The following is a 26,061-nucleotide window of genomic DNA, read 5'->3' on the forward strand; positions in this document are numbered from 1 at the left end:
GTCCAACTGCCAGTTTAGGACCGATCCCTATAAACGGGCAGGAGGACATCCTTCGATGGTTCCAGATTGGAGAGGGTGCAGGCCAGACTGGTTCTCGGGGACAGCTTTGTCTCAAATCTAACAGGTTCCTGTGACCTTTGAGGACATTGCCCTGAACTTCTCTAAGGAGGAAAGGAGCCTCCTTATTGAAGGTCAGAGACAGCTCTACCTAAATGTGATGCTGGAGAACTTTGAACTTGTATAGATCCTCCCTTCCACCACCTGGTGGGCGGAGTAAATTTTACTGCTGAAGTTCATATTTAATGAAAATTAAGATTCTGCAACAATATCTTCCTTTTCTGAATCATGGTTAATCATTTTCACATCAAGTAATGATTTGATTGTTTTTGTCAGTTCCTTTTCATTCATCTGTGTGCTGTCTTTTTTTTTTTTTTAAATATATTTTTATCAATTTTTTACTGAGAGGAAGGGAGAGAGAGCTAGAAATGCCAATGAGAGAGAAACATCGACCAGCTGCCTCTTGCACACCCCCCACCAGGGATGTGCCTGCAACCAATGTACATGCCCTTGACCGGAATCGAACCCGGGACCTTTCAGTTCACAGACCGACGCTCTACCGCTGAGCCAAACCGGTTTCGGCCTGTGTGCTCTCTTGAAGCTCTTTATAGCTGACAGTTTCACTGTTGTCGAAGGCTAAAAGAACTTCCATTTGGTATGTTGTAACCATAGCTACATATGTTCATTTTTACTTCACCTGTGCAGAGGCATGTAAGTTTCCTTCCACTGAAACGCTGGTTGTAAAATAATTCAAACATCTGTACACTTTTCCAATTCCTAGGGAATTGCAAATGTAGATGAAGGAGCCCGAGTAAGAGGCCATGTGCCAGCCTGTGGAACATATATTTGAAAACTAATTCCCAAATCTATTACTGTGTCTTGATTTTTGATAAAATTGTTGAACTTATTGTTGAAATCAGCACTGACACTCATATCTGTATACATCTGATGCAGCTCGCTGGTAAACTCAACCTCATGCTTGCTTTAATTTATTGATCATGGCTTCTTCAGAATCCATAGACATAGATAACACGTGAATTAAACGTTTCACCAGCATTCTTGCGTAGAAGTTTTGAAAAACATCCTTATCATCAATTTATATGAAAACAGTAATGAAGCTGGTGAGTTTGTCTTCCACTTCATTGCTCAGTCATCCCCTTTGCTGATTTCTTTAGTAAGTTGTCACAGTACTTAGCAAGCAATTCAGGAGCTTTGCAAACAGACTTGGGTTCTCTGTAATTTACAACTGATGTAAGAGCCTTATCCAATGCACTCATAAAGTGCTGACCACCATTCAAAACAGTGTTGATAAGTTGAACAAATTTACCATGTACTTCCAAAACTGACTCCACAAATAGTGTTGGCATATTTTCCTGCGTAAGATTACTGGTCGCTCTAAGGCCCTCATCATGGACATGATTTTGCAGCTCCTGTATCATATGAGGTAAACCAGTGGACACAGCACGAAGTAAGACATACATATTTGCCATGTCATTTTTTTTTCTCTTGTCGAATGATATTATGACATTCTGCATGTAAGAACTGTAAGTGGTCTGCTACCATTCTTTGCTGACATTCATTAATCATTTAGTATATGAACTTTTCGACATTGAATTTCTTCATCTTTTAATTTACCTAGAACCTTTTTCATATATTGTGAGCAGTTTGATTCTTGTAATTAATTTGAAGCTGCTTTTCTGTAATACTCCCCTGTTTCAGTCAGAAAGGGGGATTCAAAGATTTCCTGATTAAACTTTAAGGGGAATTTTTTCTTATACTGTTCAACATGAACAAAGGAGTTAATAACCCCATGGATTACTTTCCAGTTTGGGTCTTCTCCACCACGATCATTTTAAAAAAATATATATTTTATTGATCCTTTTACAGAGAGAAAGGGAGAGAGATAGAGAGCTATTGTAGAAACGTCGATGAGAGAGAAACACCGACCAGCTGCCTCTTGCACACCCCCTACTGGGGATGTGCCCTCAAGCAATGTACATGCCCTTGACGGAAATCGAACCTGGGACCTTTCAGTCCGCAGACCGACGTTCTACCATTGAGCCAAACCGGTTTTGGCGCCCCACCACCACGATCATTTTTGATTTCTTGGAGCAGTATTTGGATAAGGATGGTCTGAAGCGGTTCAACCAATTTCTTCCACATATCCAATGCTAGCTCTCCTATTTCCATAAGTGGTTCATTCATATTACACCACTATAGCCATACTGAAGGTCAGCTTCTGTCAATTTATTTATTTTTTAATAAACTGGGTGTTGAGATACCTATACAAGCAGTCCATATAGTCCGCACCCTTGCTATATTCCTCCCAATACCTATGATACATAACAAGTACTTGCTCTTCAGATTCCAGAACTCTCTTGTGCAAATGCCGTACGTGATTTTCCAAAAAAATCTTGGTTTCTGTATAAAGTCTTTCTCCAAGGGGCTCAGGATAGGCCACACACAAAGCATAAATATCTGAGAAGCAATCATTCCATATTGCTCTTTTGACGTATTCCAACATGACAATAGCTTTGATTGTCGTTAAAAGTTTGTTCCCTGTTTCATCAAAATCTACTACTATTGGTTTCAAAGACATTGTGCAAGTTTAGTGTTGAAATCTGCCACTGCGAGGAAACAAGAGAGGCCTGGGCCAGACAGGGAGCAATGAATTATTTTTAATGAAGTTATATAGCATTTGCTTTTGAGACAGAATCATTGCATTATATGGCTACGGTATAGTATTTACGCAACAGGTCACATTCCCGACTTGCAAATTCAAACCCAGTGTGCAGGAGGTAGCTAGTCAGCTATTCTCTCTCTTCATTGGTGCTTTTATCTCTCTCAGAAGTTATTAATATATTTTAAAAATCAAGAAACTATTCCTTGTAAATACAAATAAGCTGATTTTAACTTTTGTCGTTTTTCCACCAGTGTGTAGGATATTCACATGATCCACATCCTAGAGTAACAATTGCCAACTGGTAGTCCTCAGACCACTGGTTTTCCGTGATATTCAAAAGGTTGGAGATCGCTAACCTGGATAATATTTTATTTGGTCAATCATTCTTTATTTAAAAACTAGTGGCCCACCTTTTCCAATCATTCTTTATTTAAAAACCAGTGGCCCACCTTTTCCACCAGACTGTTGCCGCCATCATGGACACAAGTGGCATGCAGCCTATCAAGCTAACCAGTGTTACCAAGGTGCTAGGCAGGACCAGCTCCCAGGGACAGTGCACACAGGTCCGCTTGGAATTCATGGACGATATGAGCTGATCCATCATCCGAAACATGAAAGGCCCTGTGCACGAGGGCAACATGCTCACTCTATTGGAGTCTGAGCGAGAGGCTCGGAAGCTGTGCTGAACTTGTGTCTTGGGTCCTGGCTGGCAGGGTGAACACAGAGCCCATGGGGAAGATGCTCCACTGTTAATAAAATGTTTGTGTAGCCGAAACCGGTTTGGCTCAGTGGTAGAGCGTCGGTCTGCGGACTGAAAGGTCCCGGGTTCGATTTCGGTGAAGGGCATGTACCTTGGTTGGGGGCACATCCCCGGTAGGGGGTGTGCAAGAGGCAACTGGTTGATGTTTCTCTCTTATCAACGTTTCTAGCTCTCTATCTCTCTCCCTTCCTCTCTGTAAAAAATCAATAAAATAAAAAATAAAATAAAAAGAATTCAATTTTTTAAAAAATAAAAAAATAAAAAATATATAATGTTTGTGTAAATTTGGAAACAAAAACTAGTGTCCCAGTGCACAAATTTGTTTTCATTTTAAGCAAATTAATTGTAAGAAATATTTTCATATCGCTGTTAGCCCTTTATAATAGAAGTGTCAGAGATGAAAGGAAATTAGTAATGTGTACATTAAAATTATATATAAATTGATTAATAAACAATAGCATGTTATCACAGCAAAGGATGTGTAGAGAACAAAAACAAGATATTGCCAAAATCCGGTTTGGCTCAGTGGATAGAACATCGGCCTGCAGACTGAAAGGTCCCAAGTTTGATTCAGGTCAGGGGCATGTACAATACCTTGGTTTCGGGCACATCCCCAGTGGGGGGTGTACAGCAGGCAGCTGATCAATGTTTCTCTCTCATCAATGTTTCCAACTTTCTATCCCTCTCCCTCTCTGTAAAAATCAATAATATATATAATTTTTTTAAACATGATATAAAGACTATATTGATAAAAAAAAAAAACAATGACTGATAAATTGATTAAACTTATTCTATCACAGGCCAGTGTCAGATAGGGACAAATCATTTCCTGGAATCAGAAAAACCTCTCTACTGCATATCCAGTAGAGAGGTTTTCAGCTTTGATTATGTTAGGTCACAACCTTTCAGTAATAAATATAATATCCTTACAAAGACCCTGTATACTGTTAAGACTCTTAATAGCATGATGATTGCACCTACTTTCAATTCTAATTTGTGACACAGTATTGCCAAAGGAGTAATCCTTTTGGAAGGAATCAATGGGAAAGCTTCCTTTTCATCATCATCCATTGAATCTAATATTTTTGTCGATGTCCCTGTCGTCTCTGAGTCTTAATGCAATATTCGTTTGCCAGCCTTTTTCACCAGGTGGGAAAAGAATAGGATACGTCATTGCATGTAATGTAGGATACAGGATACTGATTTGTTTCATTTTACTGGCATTGGGATTATTGGGATCTCATTTACAATGAATGAGCAAGAGGAGTTCCTTCGTCTTCATTTCTGAATATGATGGCAACTACGATTACATGGGCATAATTATATCTACTCGGATCACTATTATTATTATCATCAAATTTAATCGCCATTCTTACTTCCATGCAACGCCGTTGCTTTCTTTCAGCTTCAGAATGTCAACAAAACCAAATTCACCATTGACAATGACAAACTGAAACACATGGGTGCAATTGGCACCAGAGAAAGCTTTATATGTATCACTCGGGCGAATCAGCTTAGCCTTTTATACATATAGAATAAATGTGTGTAATTAGACCTCGTGTCTGCTGTAGCTCAACTTTTTCCAGCTCGTGAAGCATCCCAAGTTCTCTTTCAGGTAATTGTCAGCAATACATCAGTCAACAACAAGAAGCATATTATTAATGTAGATCACACAGGGAGAACAAAAGGGTAAAATATTTTTTAAAACTACATTTTATTGATTTTTTACAGTGAGGAATGGAGAGATAGTTAGAAACATCAATGAGAGGGAAACATTGATCAGCTGCCCCCTGAACACCCACCACTGGGATGTGCCCACAACCAAGTTACATGTCTTTAACTGGAATTGAACCTGGGATCTTTCAGTCCGCAGTCTGAAGCTTTATCCACTGAGCCAAACTTGTTTCAGCTCAAAGGGTAAATTATTTAACTGCAACAGTGTTTGACTATATTCTGTGCAGTGGAGAAACCTGAAGTCATTTTCAGGATCCACCAATTCTTTCTTCTTTTCAGTCAACTTTCTAAGATTTCTAAATCTATGTTTTCTGTCTAAGGAAAAGAAAATAGTATTCTACCTAGTGTGCTATCTACCTACTCCAGGACTTCTGTGAGGATCAAATGAGATGCGGCACAGAAAAATGCTTCGCAGACATTTGGTTACAGAGTAATGTGTTTCCACCTGAGGCTAGTGGTTGACAGGCATAGGAAGCCAGGACATCATTACCCAGATAGTTGGACACTTAGCATATTTACATCTTATATAGATAGATCTATAAATAGATATTCCATAATTTTGTCATTCTACCTCAATGTTGTATGTGTTTTTTGGTGGAATTTATGGGGAACTATTTCTCAGAAGTTCATTTGTTTTTGCCCCCCTCCCCCAAATAACCTCCCCTGAAGGTGCTAGAGGGCACTTAGTATCCTGGGTATGTTCTTGAGCTATCAGCCCTTAAATCCAGTCCTAGATTCAATTGAGAAATACAGGATCCTGGACTTGGATCGGAAAAACTACATTACCCAGAAGGCCAGGCATAGAATGCCAGCAGGCTGACCCAATGGGGGCTCAGAGAAGGCGTTTCCGTTTGGTTATTTCCGTAGTGCTTGACCGGAAGCCTCTAGGAGGGAGTTTCTGTTTTCGGATTTCTGAGGCGGTCAGGTTTTCCAAATCTATGCTCCTGTGGAGGAAGTTGAGAGTGGTGTTCCCCGCCTCACAACAACGTGGAGCCTCCCGTGGTGCTCACAGCTCACAGGCCCCGCCATTCCTGCAGCGACTTCCGCTCCCGCCGCCCCAGCCCCGCGCGGCCCACAGAGCGCGATGGCGGCGCCCGCGCTGAGGAAATGTGCTGAGGTGAGTTCCTGTTCCCCAGGCCTCACTTCCTCCTGACACAGACACCACAGCCTGAGGGGCATTTGTCACGTCCTGCAGATCCGTCCGCGGGGAGGACCGTGAGGAAGGCGGAGGGGAGGGAGGAGGCGGTGGCTTCTGAGGACACAGCCAGTGCGGGGCGGAGAGGACAGGGGTGCCCGGCCTCTGAGGTTCCCCTGAGGGTGTGGCTGTGAGGATTGGCGGGCAGATCAGAGGCTGCAGGGAGGACTCACAGCCTCATTGGGGCATTCCCGGCTGTGGGGTCCCCTCAGGGGCCTGGAGCCTTAGCATTAGGGCCTGGAGTCCACACTAACCGGGTGCCCTGGAGGGGGTTGAGTGGGGAGAACGTGTGTCAGGAGTACAATTACTGGTTCTCAGAAAGGCAGCTTTGTTGTCAATGGTCTCCATTCTGACAGGTTGGCGTGACCTTTGAGGACATTGCCCTGTACTTCTCCAGGGAGGAATGGAGCCTCCTGGATGAGGGTCAGAGACAGCTGTACCTGAATGTGATGCTGGAGAACTTTGAACTTGTATCCTCGCTGGGTAAGACCCTCACTCTCACCAGTGACCTGGACTCGGCTTTGGGATTTCCCAGGCCCCATCTCCCAGGGTGAGCTGTGTCCTCTCATGTAGACTGTGGTTCTGCTTGATTTTCCAGTTTCCTGGGTAGTTGGTGTCCTGGGGAAGGTAGGATGTATCCACTGCTCCCTTCTAGTCCTGAAGTTCCAATTCTCCCCGCTGGACTAAATTCACAGGGAAGGACTTGTGTTTGGTAGTCTTGCAGGAAGCCTGAGGGATTCCACCTTGATGAGTGAGGAAAGCATTTTCTATATTCCTGTTGGTCTTTTGTGCATAGTTTTAAAAGAATTATTTTTAGCCAAAACCGGTTTGGCTCAGTGGATAGAGCTCTGCCTGTGGACTGAAAGATCCCGGGTTCGATTCCTGTCAAGGGCATGTACCTTGGTTTTGGGCACATCCCCAGTAGGGGGTGTGCAAGAGGCAGCTGATCGAGGTCTCTCTCTCTCATCCTCCATGTTTCTAACTCTCCCTCTCTCGCTTCCTCTATGTGAAAAATCAATAAAATATATATTTTTTAAAATGCAAAAAAAAAAATTGTTTTTATACATTTATCCTGGTTAATAACTGTATTTTTTGGTTAAACATTCTTTTGATGACCATGAATATTTTACATATTACATGCTTATGACATATTGCATGTGCTTAATTGCACTTTGCAGATATTGCTCCCCCACACCTGCTTTTTACAAAGTCCATGTTTTTGCAACCTTGGGTTCCGCTGTTCTAATACCAGCATGTTTCTAGCAATCTCAGATGCTTGTTACTGGTGCTTAGAATAATATATTTGTAATGAAGTTATATCGAGTTTGCTTTTAAGACAGTCATTGCATTATTAGCTCGCACTGTGCTTAGAATAATATATTTGTAATGAAGTTATATCGAGTTTGCTTTTAAGACAGTCATTGCATTATTAGCTCGCACTGTGGTATTAACATACCTATATTATTCCATGGGAGCTGCAAGTATTTGAGTGAATTTCTTTCTATATTGCAATATTTGCTTTATTATGCTGATCATAACTGAATCCACAATCTCTCCAAGCGATTCCTTCATATGATTTGTAAATATTTTCTTCTGTTCTTTAGATTTCCTTTCCTTTCATTTTGTTTATTGCTGTTGTGCTGAGAAGAAGCTTTTTTTCTTTATTTGTTGCAATCTGGACAGTTCGTTTTTTCTTTTTTGTCTGGTGGTTGGTGTCACATTCAGAACATCCTGTCCAAAACAAACCTGCAAAACTTTTTCTCTAGATTGTCCTGAGGAGTTTCAGTTTTAAGGCTGATATTCAATTCTGTCATGCAGGTTGAGTTACATTTTATCAGTGTTGTCCAGTATTGTTGTGTTTACATGGGAGTATTAATTTCAACAGCACCATTCATTAAAGAAACTATCTTTCCGTTCTTCTGTGTCTTGCAGCTTTGATAAATATTACTTGAAAGGATTTGCCTGGGTTTATTTCTGTTTTCTCTTCTGTTCTGTTGATGTTAGTGCCTGTGTTTTTATCTATTTCCCGCTATGGAACGCCAGCCAGGCACTCAGCCTCCCCCTCCTCTCCGGCTCCGACCTCTCCCCTCACCCGCCGTGTCTCCGTACCTTAGGCTTTTACAGCTCCTCTGATTTTCCTTCTGGTTTTCTCTTTCCTACTCATAGAATTTCCAGTCAGTCGACTTTCTTGTAGTTCTGGGTAATGTCCATTTTGTATTTTGGTTGTATTTTATTGAAATTGTTGTGTGAGGCTGCCGTTAGGTGTTTACCTATGCCGCCATCTTGGATTCTCCCCTCTGCACTCCTTTTTTCTTTGAAGCCTCACGTGTGTGTGTGTGTGTGTGTGTGTGTGTGTGTGTGTGTATACATACCATGGTGCATTTCAGAAATAGTGGAAAGAAGGGAGCAGTGAGAGAGTGGGGAACATTGATGTGAGAGAGACACATTGACTGCTTGCCTCTCGCACCCACCAGATGGGGCAGGGAGCTAATCTTAGCCCAGGTGTGTAACCTTGGTAAGGAAGCAAACCCTCAACCCTTCAGTGTGGAGCCCAAACACTCCAACCATTGAGAAAAAGAGGCCTGGGTTTCATTGTACTCTTAACCCCTGTAGTTGTTTTTGTTCATGGCAAGATGCCTACTTGTTCTGACATCTTGCTGATGTCACTCCCATAGATTATTTTTTCCCATGATCTCTGCTGTGCTTTGTAGTTCTATAACAGTGCTCCCCATACATCTATTTGTTGTTTTCTTTTGGATTTATATTATCTGAATCCCATGATCGACCTACTTGGGATTCATACGGAAGAATCATTTGTGCATCACAGAAGAAACATGACGTTATGAAGGAAAAGGTGCACCCAGAGGCGGTCTTGCCTTGGTGAAGGCCTGTTGGGAAGGTTTTGAGACCAGGGCTTTGTCAAAGTCATAACTGGGAACCCATTTTGTTCAAAAGTATTTTGTTTCCACGACCCATTCCTCACCCAATTTTGCTTTTATTGTCTTATTGTTCACACTTTGCCTGCTCCTCAGGTGTAATAATGACCATATCTACCCAGATTCCATGCCCTCAGATAACTTTAATCTCTTTACACCTTGCCCTTCTACCTCTTTCACAAGTCCCTCTTTACTGCAAACCAACCTAGGTCCATGCCTGCAGAGCCTTGGCGTGCAGACGTATTATTATATTGACCTTGAACATCCTGTGCTTCAGTACAATTGCGTTGTATGCCTTTCAGCACATGCAAATTATCCAACACAGACCCAGGTCCCCAGCATGAAAGGTCCTAAAAGAAGCCATTTGTGGAGGAACAATGACTAAAGCCTTCTTGTCTTCTCTGTTTCCCACCCGAAGCTTTTGTTCTTGTTTTGGTGAGATTTTCACCATTGACTGACTTTTGAGGCCAGCTAATGTATAACAGCTGATTCCTTTGAGTTCAACTCACTTGTCTTGAAAATCATACCATGGAATCATGCCTAGTCATGACAGGGAAACAGTTTTCCCAAAAATACTCTGATTTTCTAAAATCAGCGTGTACTTCACCAGTGTTTCCTTTTGTTCAGGTTGCTGCTGCGGAGCAGACAATGTGGAGGTACCGATGGAACAGAACGATTCTGTAAGAGTGTCACAGGCCAGGAATCGCAAGTCAGCCTTAATTTCCCAGAAGAGCCACCCCTGTGAGAGTTGTGGGCTCGTCTTGAGAAGGATTTTCCACTTGACTGAGCTGCAAGGAACACAACATGGACAGATACAGCTGAGGTGTGGGGCATGTGCAAAACAGTTTTATTTCAGTGCCAAATTTCAGCAGCATCATGTGAGAGAGAACACTTTCATTAGGGGTGTGGAGAGGATGTCACTTGCAAAGATTTGCAATTTCAATGTGTCCCAGAATCATGTCACCTGTGGGGAGGTTGGGCAGGGCACACTTTGCTGGTCAGGGCATCTCCACCTAAAGGCTGATGAGACCATGGACAGGCCAAATGATATTTCCAAGGGTGGTTTGATGTTTCACAGGAGAAAAAATTTTTTCACCAGAAAAGAATGTGAGGAAGATCCAGGCAGCAGTAATGTTCATTATCATCAGGGACTTCGGACTGGAGAAAAGCCTTATAAATGCAGTGAATGTGGGAAATCTTTTAAGAGTAGCAGAGGCCTCCGTTATCATCACATACTTCACACTGGACAGAAGCCTTATAAATGTTATGAATGTGGAAAGTCTTTTACAAGTAGCAGTGGCCTCCAATATCATCAAAGAGTTCACACTGGAGAAAAGCCTTATGAGTGCAATGAATGTGGAAAATCTTTTATCACTCAGTCTCAACTTCATAATCATCAGAGAGTTCATACAGGGGAGAGGCCTTATAAATGCAGTGAATGTGGGAAATCTTTTACCACTAATAGTCAACTTCGTTGTCATCAGAGATTTCACACTGGAGAAAAGCCATATAAATGCAGTGAATGTGGAAAATCTTTTATCACTCAGTCTCAACTTAATAATCATCAGAGAGTTCATACAGGGGAGAGGCCTTATAAGTGCAGTGAATGTGGGAAATCTTTTACCACTAATAGTCACCTTCGTTGTCATCAGAGATTTCACATTGGAAAAAAGCCATATAAATGCAGTGAATGTGGGAAATCTTTTATCACTAGCAGTGACCTTCATCATCATCAGAGCGTTCATACAGGAGAAAAGCCTTATAAATGCAGTGAATGTGGAAAATGTTTTACCTCTAACAAGGTACTTCGTAGACATCAGAAACTTCACACTGGAGAAAAGTCTTATAAATGTAGTGAATGTGGAAAGTCTTTTACAAGTAGCAATAGTCTCCTGTATCATCAGAGAATGCACTCTGGAGACAGGGATTATGAGTGCAATGAATGTGGAAAATCTTTTATCACTCAATCTCAACTTCATAATCATCAGAGAGTTCATACAGGAGAAAAGCCTTATGAGTGCAGAGACTGTGGGAAATCTTTTACATATAGTGGTGGCCTTCGTATCCATCGGAGAATTCATACAGGTGAAAAGCCTTATAAATGCAGTGAATGTGGGAAATCTTTTACCCAGAGCACTTCCCTTCATTGTCATCAGAGAGTTCATACAGGTGAAAAGCCTTATAAATGCAGTGAATGTGGGAAATGTTTTGCAAGGACCTATGAGTTCCAATATCACCAGAGAGTGCACGCTGGAGAAAAGCCTTATAAATGCAGTGAATGTGGGAAAACTTTTACAGGTAGGCCTTCCCTTCATAATCATCAGAGAGTTCATACAGGAGAAAAGCCTTACGAATGCAGTGACTGTGGGAAATCTTTTAGAAGTAGGAAGGGTTTCCAGTATCATCATAGAGTTCACACTGGAGAAAGCCATTTTGAGTGCAGTTAATGTGAGATATGTCTGAGGCATATTTCTAAATTTGCTCTCCACATAGAAGTCCAAATGTGAGAAATTTTTTAGATGTGCAGGAAATGTAGTTTCTTGGATAGGACTTAACATTCGTACAAGAAAATTTGTGAATCCTCATATTTTCTGAATTGTATATCATACATGTACTCACCTATATTTTGTAAAGTTTCCTTAGTGTTTTTGCTGTTGTGTGTGTTTGCTTTTATGTTGGAACACTATGTAATTATGTTGCACTTTGTAACATACATAGATGTCCTACAAGATCTATGTCACTGCATATGACAATTGCTGAAAGTATTTCACTTGAATCACCTATAAGGCCCCTACAGATGGCATCAATCACCATCCTCATGTGCCCAGCGAATCTATCTCTGTTGTCTAATTTGTTGAAGAAAATTAGGAATAGCTGAGCCCTTAGTTCTTTTTTTTTTTTATAATATATTTTATTGATTTTTTACAGAGAGGAAGGGAGAGGGATAGAGAGTTAGAAACATCGATGAGAAACATCCATCAGCTGCCTCCTGCACACTCCCCACTAGGCATGTGCCTGCAACCAGGGTACATGCCTTTAACCGGAATCAAATCCGGGACCCTTCAGTCCGAAGGCCGATGCTCTATCTACTGAGCCAAACCAGTTTTGGCATGAGCCCTTAGTTCTTATTTGTTTCCCTGTCATGAGTTTTCCCATAGGACTGATTACTGTTGGGCCCAGTAAGCATAAGGTTTCAGAAGAACTGCCATTTTCAGGGACACACTTTGCCTAGTGCTAATGATGAGGTTATTTATTTATTTATTTATTTATTAATATTTTTATTGATTTTTCACAGAGAGGAAGAGAGAGGGTTAGAGGTAGAAACATCGATGAGAGAGAATCATCGATCAGCTGCCTCTTGCATACCCCCAACTGGGGATGTGCCGGCAACCAATGTACATGCCCCTGACCGGAATCGAACCCGGGACCGTTCAGTCCACAGACTGACACTCTACCACTGAGCCAAACCGGTTTCGGCTACATTCGAATTTATTAAACAACTTTGCTTTTACTAAGTATTCTTTTGCTTTAATTTTTACCTATGAGTTTTTGGAGATGTATTAAAGGTATATTAGTAACTCATTTCTTTTTTTGCTAGATATTCTTTTTGCTGTTAATCTTCACCTGAGGATATTTTTCCATTGATTTTTAGGGAGAGTGGAAAAGACAAGGAAAGACAGAGAGAAACATTGATGTGAGACAAACATGGATTGGTTGCCTCCTGCATCAGCTGTGACCAGGGTCTAGTCTGGGAAGGATCTTCAACCATAGTACATTGCCTTTCACCGGAATCAAACCTAGGACCCTTTGGCCTGCAGGCCATTGCTCTATCCAGAGCCAAACCTGCTCATGCTCAGGTAGATATTCTTATCTTTGACTATATCCGCATCATTTCCATTTTAATAAATATTTGGTTATGCTATCTAATAAAAGAGTAATATGCAAATTAACCATTATTCTGTGACAAATGGCCATGCCCATAAACACAAGATGGCGGTGCCCAGTCCTCTCAGCCCTGCCAGAGTCCCCCACCCCCCTTCTCGGGGAGGCCTGCCGCTGAGATCCTAAAGAGTAGGTGGCCTGGCAGAATGTTGCTCAGAGGCCCTCCTGAGCCTTCATAAAAACAAAAACAAATTCACTCCCCGCAGCGCGATCCCCTGCCAGGGCTGGCAACCTGGGCTGGGGTCTCAGCCTGGCAGAGGCGTGCACCCCCATAGCGTGATCTGGTTCCAGCTGCGGCAGCCTTGGTTTTCAACTAGTGAGTCACACGATTCAGGAAGATATGGAGTAATCTTAAAATGTTGCTTTTTTTAAAATATATATATATTATTGATTTTTTACAAAGAGGAAAGGGAAGGGTTAGAGAGTTGGGAACATGTATGAGTGAAACAGTGATCAGCTGCCTCCTGCACACTCCACACTGGGTATGTGCCCCCAACAAAAGTACATGCCCTTGACCAGAATTGAATCTGGGACCCTTGAGTCTGTAGGCCAATGCTCCATCCACTGAGCCAAACAAGTTAGGGCTGTCCAATATGTTAAAGAAAAAAAACCAAAACAACCCTATCTAATAAAGAAGAAAAATGCAGGGGAGGGCATTTGGGGATAACTAGGTTGTCAGGGGAGTGCAGGTGGGGATGATTGGTCTGGCAGGGAGTAGTTAGGGGGTGATCAGGCAGTTGGGAGCAGTAGTCCTGGATTGTGAAAGGGATGTTTGACTGCCTGTTTTGGCCTGATGCTACAGGGATTGGGCCTAAACAGAAAGTCAGACATCATGTGAGGGGGTTCCCAGATTGGAGAAGGTGCAGGTTGGGCTAAGGGACACTCCCCCGCCCTGCCCCACAGTGCACGAATTTCATCCACTGAGCTTCTAGTTTCTAATAAAGCTGGTACAAACATTTCTGTATAATTATTTATGTGGATATTAGTGTTGTTTACTTTTGTCAGATATCCCCTAAGGGCCCCTAGAGGGCACAGGACTGGTTGAGAGATCCCTGAGTGCATGAGTTTTGTGTACATGGCGCCTAGCTTTAAAATATTCTATAATTTTGTCATTCTATCTGACTGTTGTTCAATTGTATTTTTTGTAAGAATCTATGGTGAGACTTTTCTCAGACATGTTAAACACTTTTTTTTTTGTATTAGAATAGTATATGTTTTAATATTTTTTTCTGTTACAATAAACATTAATTTGTTTTTAAAACATTTTCATTGATTTCATAGAGCAAGGGAGAGTGAAAGATAGGAACATGATTGTTGAGAGTATAGCTGGCATGGCTCAGTGGTTCCATGTGGACCTAGGAACCAGGCAGTCCCAGTTCTATTCACAGACAGGGAGAAGGCCTGTGCCCCGGCTAGATTTACAGTGAGGGCATACCGAAGCAGCTGATCAATGATTCTCTCTCAATATTGATTTCTCTCTCTCTCTCTTTCTTTTTTTTTTTTTAAATATATTTTATTGATTTTGTACAGAGAGGAAGGGAGAGAGATAGAGAGTTAGAAACATCGATGAGAGAGAGTCATCGATCAGCTGCCTCTTGCACACCCCCTACCGGGGATATGCCCGCAACCAAGGTACATGCCCCTGACCGGAATCGAACCCGGGACCTTTCAGTCCCCAAGCCGACACTCTATCCATTGAGACAAACCGGTTTCGGCAATCTCTCTCTCTCTTTCTTTCTCTCTCTCTCTCTCTCTCCCTCTCCCCATCTCCTTTGAACTTTGCCTCCCCCTGCAGAGACATTCTCAGAACAGGCCACTCCCGATGCCCACAGTCACCTTGGTCAGTGGGTGCATTTTAATGAGAAATGGGACCTGTAAGAAGCCACTGACTCTGCTTTAGGGAGGCAGGTGCTGTGGGCATTCAGTTCTCATGGTGGTGTGCCCACCTGGGAATCGCCAACGGACTCACTGGCACTCCCTGACTCTCAGTTGGCTGAATGTGACATGCAGATGATTGATGACGTTTACTTTGTTGCTAGGATTTCATGGTTAGATTTTTGAGCATTTTCTCTTAATTTTCACGACAACTGGGCAAGAAGGAGAAAATTCCATGGAGGATTGACGGCATTTCCAGGGACATATCAGACTGAAGATAGATTTAAAAACAATTTAGGGCAGACCCAGAACCCAGCAAGCTACAGGTTTCCCATTGCTTTCAGAGAACAGAGGAAAATGCTCAATGCTTAGGTAACTTGGTTTTACTCCGTGTGTGTGAGTGTGTGCTTAATGCTGACCCCAGGATGTTTTCTCTTTTTATTTTATCCTCACCCAACTTCCCTTCTGACATTCCACACTCCATTCTAATATGGAACACATGGTAGTTCCATATTATGTTTTTTTATGAAAGTTCATACTGATTTCCATAATGGCTGTATCAGTTTACATTCCCACCAGCAGTGTACTTGGGTTCCCTTTTTCTTTTCTTTTTTTCTTTTTTCTTTATTTATCAATATTTATTTTTTTGGGGGGGTTCCCTTTTTCAACATCCTCCCCTGCCCTTGTCCTTTATTTATGGCAGCCATTCTGACAGTGGTGGGGTGATACCTAATTGTTGATTTGATTTGCATTTCTCTGATGATCAGTGACTTTGAGCATTTTTCACATGTGTCTTGACCAGATATCTTATCCACACTGCAGCCCAGGCAGAACTGAGACTTTGGTTGGCATCAGTTGCAGATGCTTTACGTATAAGTGTCTGTGACATTAACTTTGTATAATGGATTCAGTGGATGCAGGTTAGATCGAGTTAAACAAGAGTTAGACAATTGAGCAACCTCTGCGAGCTACATTTGGCCTGAAGGAGACACCTGCCAAAGGTCCTGAATGAGGATACAATGCCCGACATTCAGGGAGAGCAGATCTTGAAGAAAGATATGCACAACCTGCAGCTAAAGGAAGCCAGCAGGTGCAGGAGAAGCAAACTTGCCCTAGAAATCATCTCCCCCTGAAGGCACTAGTGGACACAGTTTACCTGGTGTGTTCCTGGGCTTTATGCCCCTAAATCCACTCTCATACGGAATCCTGACCTTGGAGCCTCAGAACTACATTACCCAGAAGGCCAAGCATGGAATGCCAGGAGCCTGGGCCAATGGGAGCTCAGAGAAGGCACTTCCGTTTGGCCGCTTCCGTAGGGCGGGACCAGTAGTCCTCCTGAGGAGAGATTCTCATCTCAGATTTTTGTCTGAGGCCATCAGGTTTCCCCTGTCACAGCGTACCGTGGAGAAGGTGGAGGGTGGTGTTCGGCGGTGCCTCCCGTGGTGCTCACCGCTCACACGTGGGGTTGGAGCTCGGAGTCACCGCCCGGACCAACGCCAGGGCCGGGACAGGCCCCGCCATTCCTGCCGCTCCCGCCGCTCCCGCCCCGCGAGGCCCACGGAGCGCGATGGCGGCGCCCGCGCTGAGGGGCTTCGCTGAGGTGAGTTCCTGTCCCCCAGGCCCCCCGCCTCCTCACCCCGCACCCTACAGCCCGGTGCGGGCCTGTCCCTCCTGCAGCTCCGTCCGCGGGGAGGACCGTGAGGAAGGCGGAGGGGAGGGAGGAGCGCGGTGGCTTCTGAGGACACAGCCAGTGCGGGGCGGAGAGGACAGGGGTGCCCGGCCTCTGAGGTTCCCCTTGTTCTGGGTGACCCGCGAATGACGACCATCAGTCAGCCAGATTGGAATTTAGGAAGCCTTTATTACGAACTCGAGTCCGGGCTCCCTTCTCAACTGACACAGCAGCGAGCAACTAGAGCCCCGACCCACTCTAAGCACGCTACCTTTATCCCCGTCTTAGGGATGCCTGGAAGATTGTGATTGGCCAAAAGTTTTAACAAAGAAACGTCAGTTATAAGTTATAGAAAAATTCCACTAGTACAGTAACATTTAAAGTTTATACAGCACCTGGGGTGGGGGTTTATTTTCAGCTTAAGCAGTCTCTGTTTCACCTGGTTTGGTCTGTTTGTCCTGCCTTGCGGCTACTGGTAACAGGACGTGCCTGCCTGGAGGTTGAGCCTTGCAGCAGAACTATTTTATGACTAAGTTATGCTACATTCTTTGTTGTGGGTCTGGTTGCTCGTTTCTTCCCTGGCCTGGAGTCCTACCTTGACAGGGTGTAGCTAGCCATCTGGAGCTCTGCCTTCACCGGGTCTTGCGGGCCACAACACTGTGAGGATCGGCGGACAGATCAGAGGCTGCAGGGAGGACGTCACAGCCTCATGGGGGCTTTCCCGGCTGTGGGGTCCCTCAGGGGCCCGGGGTGGTCCTGGACCCGCTGGAAGACGGGCTTCTCCACATGCCATGTGCCAAGTCCCTGGGGGAGTCCAGCGAGACCCAGTGACATTGGAGCAGGAAGGGGGCAGAGCTGAGGGAGTGAACCTGGGACTGAAGATGGGAAGGGGCACATCTGGAGGAAGTGTGAGCTGATGGTCCCCAGGACCTGGTGTGGGGACTTAAAGTGGAAGCATATATCCAGGCTTGGTGTTGTCTTGGAGGCGTGATCTAGGACAGTGGTCGGAAAACTCAGTCACCAGAGCCAAATATGAACAGTATAACGATTGAAATTACTTTTGAGAGCCAAATTTTTTAAACTTAAAATATATAAGTAGGTACATTGTTATTACCGTGTTTCCCCGAATATAAGACATCCTCTGAAAATAAGACCTAGCGCATGGAAAGATAAGACATCCCCTGAAAATAAGACCTAGCGCAACTTTGGGAGAAAAATTAATATAAGACACTGTCTTATTTTCGGGGAAACAGGGTAACTTATTTAGTGTACTCCTAAGCTGGCCTTTGCTAAAAAATCAAGGGGCCAAAGAGCTGCATGTGGTTCAAGAGCCACAGTTTGCTGACCACTGATCTGGGAGACTGCAGTGGGATTGCTTGGCAGGAAGGCTGAGGCCCTGCAGGCATTGCCCAGAGCTTAAATGACATTGCTCCCTCCCCTTCCCTGCCCCAATTGTTTCCACCCAACCCAGCTGCTCTGCTGAGGGAAATCCCAGTGAGTAATGGGACTGTGATGAGAGAGCAACCTGCACTGGCATTAGGACCTGGTGTCCACACTAAACTGGAGCCCTGGAGGAGGTTGAGGAGAGGGAAGGTGTGTAAGGAGCAGGAGTGCTGGTTCTCATAGAGGCAGCTCTGGTTTCAATTGTCTCCATTCTGACAGGTTGGCGTGACCTTTGAGGACGTGGCTCTGCACTTCTCCAGGGAGGAATGGAGCCTCCTTGATGAGGATCAGATACAGCTGTACCTGAATGTGATGCTGGAGAACTTTGAACTTGTATCATCGCTGGGTAAGACCCTCACTGTCACCAGTGACCTGGACTTGGCTTTAGGATTTCCCAGGCCCCTTTTCCCAGGGTGTGCTGTGTCCTGCCATGTGGACTGTGGAACTGCTTGATTTTCCAGTTTCCTGGGTAGTTGGTGTCCTGGGGAATGTGGGTCTGTTTCCACTGCTCCCTTCTATTCCTGCAGTCCCAATTTTCCCCGCTGGACTAAGTTCATAGGGAAGGACTTGTGGTTGGTAGTGTTGCAGGAAGCCCGAGTGATTCTGCCTTGTTCAGAGTGGAAAGCATTTTCTATATTTCTGTTGGTCATGTATACCTATTTTTTGTTAAAAAATATATTTTTATTGATTTTGTACAGAGGGGAAGGGAGAAAGATAGAGAGTTAGAAACATCGATGAGAGAGAGTCGATGGGGATATGCCCGCAACCAATCTACAGGCCCTTGACCGGAATTGAACCCGGGACCTTTCAGTCCCCAAGCCCACGCTGTATCCATTGAGCCAAATCGGTTTCGGCTTGTATACCTAATTTTTTAATAATTGTCTCTAAATCCTCATTCTGGTTAGTAACTTTTTTGGTTAAAGATTCTTTTGACTACCTTGCATATTCTATATATTAATTTTTTATTTTATTTTATTTTATTTTAATTATCTATGTACATATAATATTTTTTTTTACCTTTTTTTTATTAATTATCTGTGTACATATTTTTAACATTCTCCCTTCCCACACATACCCTCCCTCCCCAGAGTTTTGTGTCCATTGGTTGTACTTACATGCATGTATAGGAGTCCTTCGGTTGATCTATTATCTCCCCCAGATCTCCCTACCCTCCCTGCTGTAATTTGACAGTCTGCTTGTTGCTTTACTGTCTCTATATCTATCTTTTGGTTCATCAGTTTATAATGTTCTTTATTATCCATAAATGAGTGAGGTCATGTGGTGTTTCTCTTTCATTGACTGCCTTATTTCACTCAGTATGATGTTCTCCAATTCCATCCAGGTTGCTGCAAATGATGAGAATTCCTTCTTTTTTATGGCAGCATAGTATTCCATTGTGTAGATATACCATAGTTTTTTGATCCAATCATCTGCTAACGGGCACCTAGGCTGTTTCTAAATCCTAGCTATTGTAGATTGTGCTGCTATGAATATAGGGGTGCATATATCCTTTCTGATTGGTGTTTCTGGTTTCTTGGGATATATTCTTAGGAGTGAGATTACTGGGTCAAATGGGAGTTTCATTTTCAGTTTTTTAATGAAACTCCATACTGTTTTCCACAGTGGTTGTACCAGTCTGCATTCCCACGAGCAGTGCACGAGGGTTCCTTTTTCTCCGCCACCTCGAAAAAACATGTCGTTTGTCTGTCTTTAGATGTTGGAGATTAAATCTTTATCAGTGATAACATTTGCAAATATGTTCTCCCATACAGTGGGCTTTCTTGTTGTTTCTATATATTAATTGTTATGACATACAGGAACACATATTGTTGCATGTGCTTAATTGTCCTTTTCAGGTATTGTTTCCCAGTGCCCATTTTTCTACAAAGTCCATTATTTTGGCAACCCTGCGTCCAGCAGGTCTAGTGCCACCATGTTTCTAAGAAACTCAGATGGTTGTTACTAGTGCTTTGCAATAAAGTGTTTTTAATGAAATTCTATAGAGTTTGCTTTTCAGATAGTCATTGCATTATTAGCCTGCAGTATAGTATTAACATACCTTTATTATTCCCGGGGAAACTCCAACTATTTGTGTTAATTTCTGTCTATATCTCAGTATTCTCTGAGTATTGTGCTGCTCAGAACTGAATCCACAGCATCTCCAAGCTATTTCCGTCATGTGATTTGCATGTATTTTCTTCCATCCTCTAGATTTAATTTCTTTTCATTTGTTTATTGTAGTTGTGCTGGGAGAAAGCTGTTTTTCTTTATTTGTTGCAATCTGGGCTGTTTGTCTATTTTGTCTGGTGTTTGGTGTCACATTTAGAAAATCCTGTCTGAGCCCTAACCGGTTTGGTTCAGTGGATAGAGCCTCAACCTTGTGCACTCAAGGGTCCCAGGTTCAATTCTTGTCAAGGGCATGTATCTTGGTTGTGGGCACATCCCCAGTAGGGGGTGTATAGGAGGCGGTAGATCCATGTTTCTCAACGATGTTTCTGTCACTCCCCCTTCCTCTATATAAAAAATCAATAAAATATATTTTAAAAAATAAAAATAAAATCCTGTTCATAACAAATCTGCAAAACTTTTCTCTAGTTGTCCTGAGAAGTTTTACGTTTTACCGCTGACATTTAATGTAGATTGAGATAAATTTTATCAGTGGTATCCAGTATTCTTGTTTTACATGGGAGTTTTGATATTTAGCATCACCATTCTTTGAAGAAATTATCTTTCCTTTCTTCTGTGTCTTGCAGCTTTGTCAGAGATTACTTGAAAGTATGCGCCTGGTTTTATTTCTGTGTTTTCTGTTCTGTTGATGTATGTGCCTGTGTTTCTCCAGCAACACCCTGTTTGCTTGTTTTCTCTCTGTAATAAATTGAAGTCGGAAAGTGTGATGCCAAGCGCTTTGTTTTCATTCAAGATTTCTTTTGCTGTTCGAGTTTTTTAATTTCATACATTTCAAGACTCTTTTCTTTGTAAAATACCATAGGAATTATTCTTAGGATTACATTTAATCTGTAGATTGCATTGTGTACTATGGATATTTTCTCCATATTTCTTTTTTTTTTTAATGTTTTATTTATTTATTTATTTTTTACATAGAGGAAGGGAGAGGACTAGAGTCTTAGAAACATCAATCAGCTGCCTCCTGCACACACCCTACTGGGTATGTGCCTGCAACCAAGGTACATGCCCTTGAGAGGAATTGAAACTGGGACCCTTGAGTCTGTAGGCCGATGCTCTATCCACTGATCCAAACCAGTTAGAGCTAAACATATATATATATATATATATTTTAATATATTTTATTGATTTTTTACAGAGAGAAAGGGAGAGCGATAGAGAGCTAGAAACGTGGATGAGAGAGAAATATCTACCAGCTGCCTCTTGCACACCCCCTACTGGGGATGTGCCCGCAACCCAGGTACAGTGGTGCCTCGCATAACGAACGCCTCGCACAGCGAACTTTGGACAGGTTTTTCATGAAACCATCGGCCAAAAAGCAGAAAATGGATGAAGATGTGCAAGATTCGGTAGACTCTACTTAGTCTGTCTTAAAATTAAAAAAATGTGTGTTTTTTTTAAAAAAAATTATGTTTTTAGATGTATCTAAATAAAAATATGTCATCTTAGCATATTTTTTTTATGTCATCTTAGCATATTTTATGCTACAGAACGAATTATTTTTTTTAACATGTATTGTTATGGGAAAACGCATTTCACATAACGAACTTTTCGCATAACAAGCTTGCTCCTGGAACGAATTAAGTTCGTTGTGTGAGGCACCACCGTACATGCCCTTGACCGGAATCGAACCTGGGGCCTTTCAGTCCGCAGACCGACGCTCTACCACGGAGCCAAACCAGTTTCAGCAGAGCTAAACATATTTCTATTTAAAAAATTCTTTATGTTTTAAAGTATTACATATTATATTACATATATCCTCTTTTTCACACATTGCTCACAAATGAGTGAGATTCTATGATATTTGTTTTTCTCCATGCTATTGCTAATGGTAGAGTTTGTACTTTTTTTTTCTTTTTTTTTAATATATTTTTATTGATTTCAGAGAGGAAAGGAGAGGGAGAGAGAAAGATAGAAAGAAAAATGATGAGAATCATTGATTGGCTTCCTCCTGCACATGCCCCACTGGGGATCGAGCCTGCAACCTGGGCATGTGCCCTTGACTGCAATCAAACCTGGGACCTTTCAGGCTGCAGGTTGACACTCTATCTACTGAACCAAACCAACTAGGGCACATTCCTTCTTTTTTTTACAGTAGCATAGTATTCTATTGTGTAGGTCAGTGGTTCTCTCTCTCTCTCTCTCTCTCTCTCTCTCTCTCTCTCTTTTTTTCATGTCACCAATTTTTAATGGTTTTTTTTCTTTAGAAATACACCAGAAAGTCATGCAGTGCTGCCAGCATTGGATACAGTCCTGGGCCACAAATCTGCACACTCCTTTATAACGGGGTCATGTGATGGCTGAACCTTTCATCTCCCATTTATTATTTACTATGACCCCCACATTATCCTCAAAATAAACACACCATCTTTTCTCCAGTATGACTTCTGCTGTCTACCACCACTGGATATACCTTCTTTCTGAGCTCTGATTTGCCTTTTTTACTTTGGCCGTCACCATGTTACCCGCACCAGCAGCAAGAAGTCTGGTCAGTCATCCCATGAACCCCTTCACAGAAATAATGTACAGATTTTTGGCTTCTGTGTTCTCAGCACAGTTGATCACCTCCTACAGGGAGACCAGGGAAGTCCGGAATTTCGTCCTAGAGGACCCACCATGTCCTCTTCGACATCTTGGATGCTGGAAAGGGATAGCGAAAAAAGCAGGTCAGCGGTTCTCAACCCCTACGCATTTGGGGTTCGAATGACCCTTTCACAAGGGTCGCCTAAGACATCCTGCATATCAGATATTTACATTACGATTCATAACAATAGCAAAATTACAGTTATGAAGTAGCACCGAAAATAATGTTATGGCTGAGGGTCACCACAACATAAGGTAGTGTATTAAAGGGATGCTGCATTAGGAAGGTTAAGAACCACTGGTGTGGATATATCACAGCTTTTTAATCCACTCATCTGCTGAGGGTCACTTAGGCTGTTTCCAAATCTTAGCTATCATAAATTGTGCTGATATGAACATAGGGGTGTATATGTTTTTTTGTGATTAGTGTTTCTGATTTCTTCGGATATATTCCTAGAAGTGGGATTACTGGGTCAAATGGGAGTTCATTTTTAATTTTTTGAGGAAACTCCATGCTATTTTCCACTGTGTCTGCACCAGTCTACATTCCTACCTGCCATGCACCAGGGTCCATTTTTCTCCACATCATCGCAAGCACTTTTTATTTGTTGATTTATTGACACTAGCCATCTTAACAGGTGTGAGATGGTATCTCATTGTCATTTTTAAAAAAATATATTTTATTGATTTTTTACAGAGAGGAAGAGAGAGGGATAGAGAGTTAGAAACATCGATGAGAATCATCGATCAGCTGCTTCTTGCACACCCCGCAACCAAGGTACATGCCCTTGACTGGAATCGAACAGGGACCCTCCAGTCTGCAGGCCGACGCTCTATCCATTGAGCCAAACCAATCAGGGCTTTCTTGTTATTTTGTTGATGTTTTCTTTTGCTTTTAGAAGCTTTTTATTTTGATGTAGTACCATTTATTTTTTCCTTGCTTTCATTTCCTCGGAGCTGTATCAATAAAGGTATTTGTAGGACTTATGTCTAATGTTTTGTTGCCTGTGGATTCTTCTAAGATTTTTATGGTTTCACGACATAAATTTAAGTCCTTTATCTATTTTGAGTTTATTTTTGTGAATGGTGTAAATTGGTGGTCTAGTTTCATTCTTTTGCATGTATCTCTCCCATGTTCCCAACAGCACTTATTGAAGAGGCTGTGTTGACTCCATTGTATGCTGTTGTTTCCTCTGTCAAATACTGGGCATAATGGCTTGGGCCAATTTCTGGGTTGTGTGTTCTGTTGCATTGTTCTATCTGTCTGTTGTTCTTCTAGTGCCAGGCATTTTTATAATATCGGTTGATATCTGGTAATGTGATTCCTCCAAGTTTGTTCTTCTTTATAAAGTTTGCTGCAGCTCTTCATTTCTTCTTTTTTTATATATTCCATATGAATTTTTGGCAAGTTTGTTCTAGGTCTATGAACTAGGCCCTTGGTATCTTAATTGGGATTGCATTGAATCTATAGATTGCTTTGAGTAGTGTGGACATTTTAATGATAATTTGTTTATGTCTTTTATGTCTTTCTTCAACTTCCTATAGTTTTCGCAGTACAGGTCTTTTATTTCCTTAGTTAAGTTTATCCCTAGGTATCCTAATTTTTTTTGCTATAGTGGTAGATAGGATTCTTTCTTTCTTTCTCTTTCTGCAAGTTCACTATTGGTGTATAAAAAGCCAGTTTACTATTGGTGTATAAAAAGCCATAGAATTCTGGTTGTTAAATTTGTATCCTGCTACATTGCTGAATGTGTTTATTTAGTAGTTTTTTATGCAGTCTATGGTTTTCTTTGTACCATATCATGTCATCTGTGAATAATGATAGTTTTACTTCTTCATTTCCAATTTTGTTGCCTTTATAATAATTCTTCTTGCCTGATCTCTGTGACTAACACTTCCTGTCCTATGTTGAACAGGAGTGGTGAAAGTGGGCATCACTGTCTTGTTCTGTTCTGAGGCAAAATGGTTTTAGTTTTTTACCCATTTAGTATGTTGGCTGTAGGTTTGTCATATAAGGCTTTTATTATGTTGAGGTATGATCCTTGTTATTCCCCTTTGTTTTTATCAAGAAAAGGTGCTAGAGTTTGTTAAATGCTTTTTCTGCATTTGTTGATATGACTGATTTTTGTCTTTCAATTTGTTTATTTGACATATCATGTTTATTGATTTTCAGATGTTGTACCATCCTTTCATTTCACTTGGTCACAGTGTATGATCTTTCTAATGTACTGCTGGAGTCAATTCACCAGAATTTTTTTGTGGATTTTAGCATCTATCGGGGCCATTGCGACTTAGTGGGAGAGCTGCTGGAGGAGACACCCCTCTGGAGCAGGACTTGCTTCAGTGGGGCTTTGGTGGTCAGTAAGTCTGCTCCTTGACTGTGTCCCTTGTGGATGTAGAGTTGTAAGCTGATGTGGTTTGACACTGACCACTGGATATACTGGCTCTTGGGCTAAGGCCCGTCTGCCTGGAGCCACCCAACAGCATCTCAAGAGAAATCTGCAGATTCTCCTCTTTGTATCAGGTTTGGAAGTGCCCTGATGAGGCCCTGCTGTAAAGCAAGAAAGGCTAATGCTGGTGTCAGATCTTGGTCCTTTTATTTATATTTGGAGCTCCCTGACTCTACTGCAACTTCCTTGACAGGTTTTAGCCTGAGCAAAGACAGGCCATTCATATACAAATGCTGATGCAAAGCTTGGGTGGACTTTTAAGTTGGATGGGGCCCTAGCTGATGTGGCTCACTGGATAAAACGTTGGCCTGTGGATTGAAAGGTCCCAGGTTCCATTCTGGCTAAGGACACATGCCTGGGTTGCGGGCTTGATCCCCAGTGGGGGGCATGCAGGAGTCGGCCAATCAATGTTTCTCATCATTGATGTTTCTATCACTTTCTCCCTCTCCCTTCCTCTCTAAAGTCAATAAAATATATTTTTTAAAAATAAAAATAAATTGGATGCAATGAGATCTCAGGGAATCACTAGGGTGGAGGAAACAAATGGCTG

The 26,061-nt window shown here is 42.2% G+C and overlaps 1 protein-coding gene and 2 pseudogenes across 12 annotated transcripts in view; 2 read left to right on the forward strand and 1 right to left on the reverse strand.

Annotated features, from left to right (window-relative positions):
• LOC311633334 (zinc finger protein 154-like) overlaps nt 1-26,061 on the forward strand; it is a 118,778-nt gene that overhangs the window by 57,891 nt on the left and 34,826 nt on the right. For 3 of the 10 annotated variants that reach the window (XM_084905874.1, XM_084905870.1, XM_084905865.1), the window contains exon 2: nt 18,514-18,640. The exons of 2 other annotated variants lie outside the window; for them this stretch is intronic. In XM_084905874.1, coding sequence (XP_084762000.1) covers nt 18,514-18,640 — 127 coding nt within the window. Of the gene's footprint in view, nt 1-6,785; nt 6,913-9,992; nt 14,738-15,852; nt 16,783-18,513; nt 18,641-22,685; nt 24,690-26,061 lie in introns of those variants that run through there. 5 more of the 10 variants (XM_084905872.1, XM_084905867.1, XM_084905866.1 and 2 more) reach the window with 4 other exon arrangements.
• Nucleotides 815-26,061, reverse strand: part of LOC311633819 (cullin-2-like) — a 392,353-nt pseudogene continuing 367,106 nt past the window's right edge. Inside the window, exons 2-3 of the transcript XR_014797095.1 lie at nt 2,112-2,678; nt 815-1,893 (exon numbers count right to left, since the gene is read on the reverse strand). The product of XR_014797095.1 is annotated as a cullin-2-like (transcript). The remainder of the gene's footprint in view (nt 1,894-2,111; nt 2,679-26,061) is intronic.
• On the forward strand, nt 3,217-3,426 carry LOC311633522 (small ribosomal subunit protein eS28-like; annotated as a pseudogene). Its single transcript has one exon. The product of its transcript is annotated as a small ribosomal subunit protein eS28-like (transcript).

The sequence above is a fragment of the Pipistrellus hanaki genome, assembly GCF_964339955.1.
Source record: "Pipistrellus hanaki genome assembly, chromosome: 15".
NCBI classification, from domain to species: Eukaryota; Metazoa; Chordata; class Mammalia; order Chiroptera; family Vespertilionidae; genus Pipistrellus; species Pipistrellus hanaki.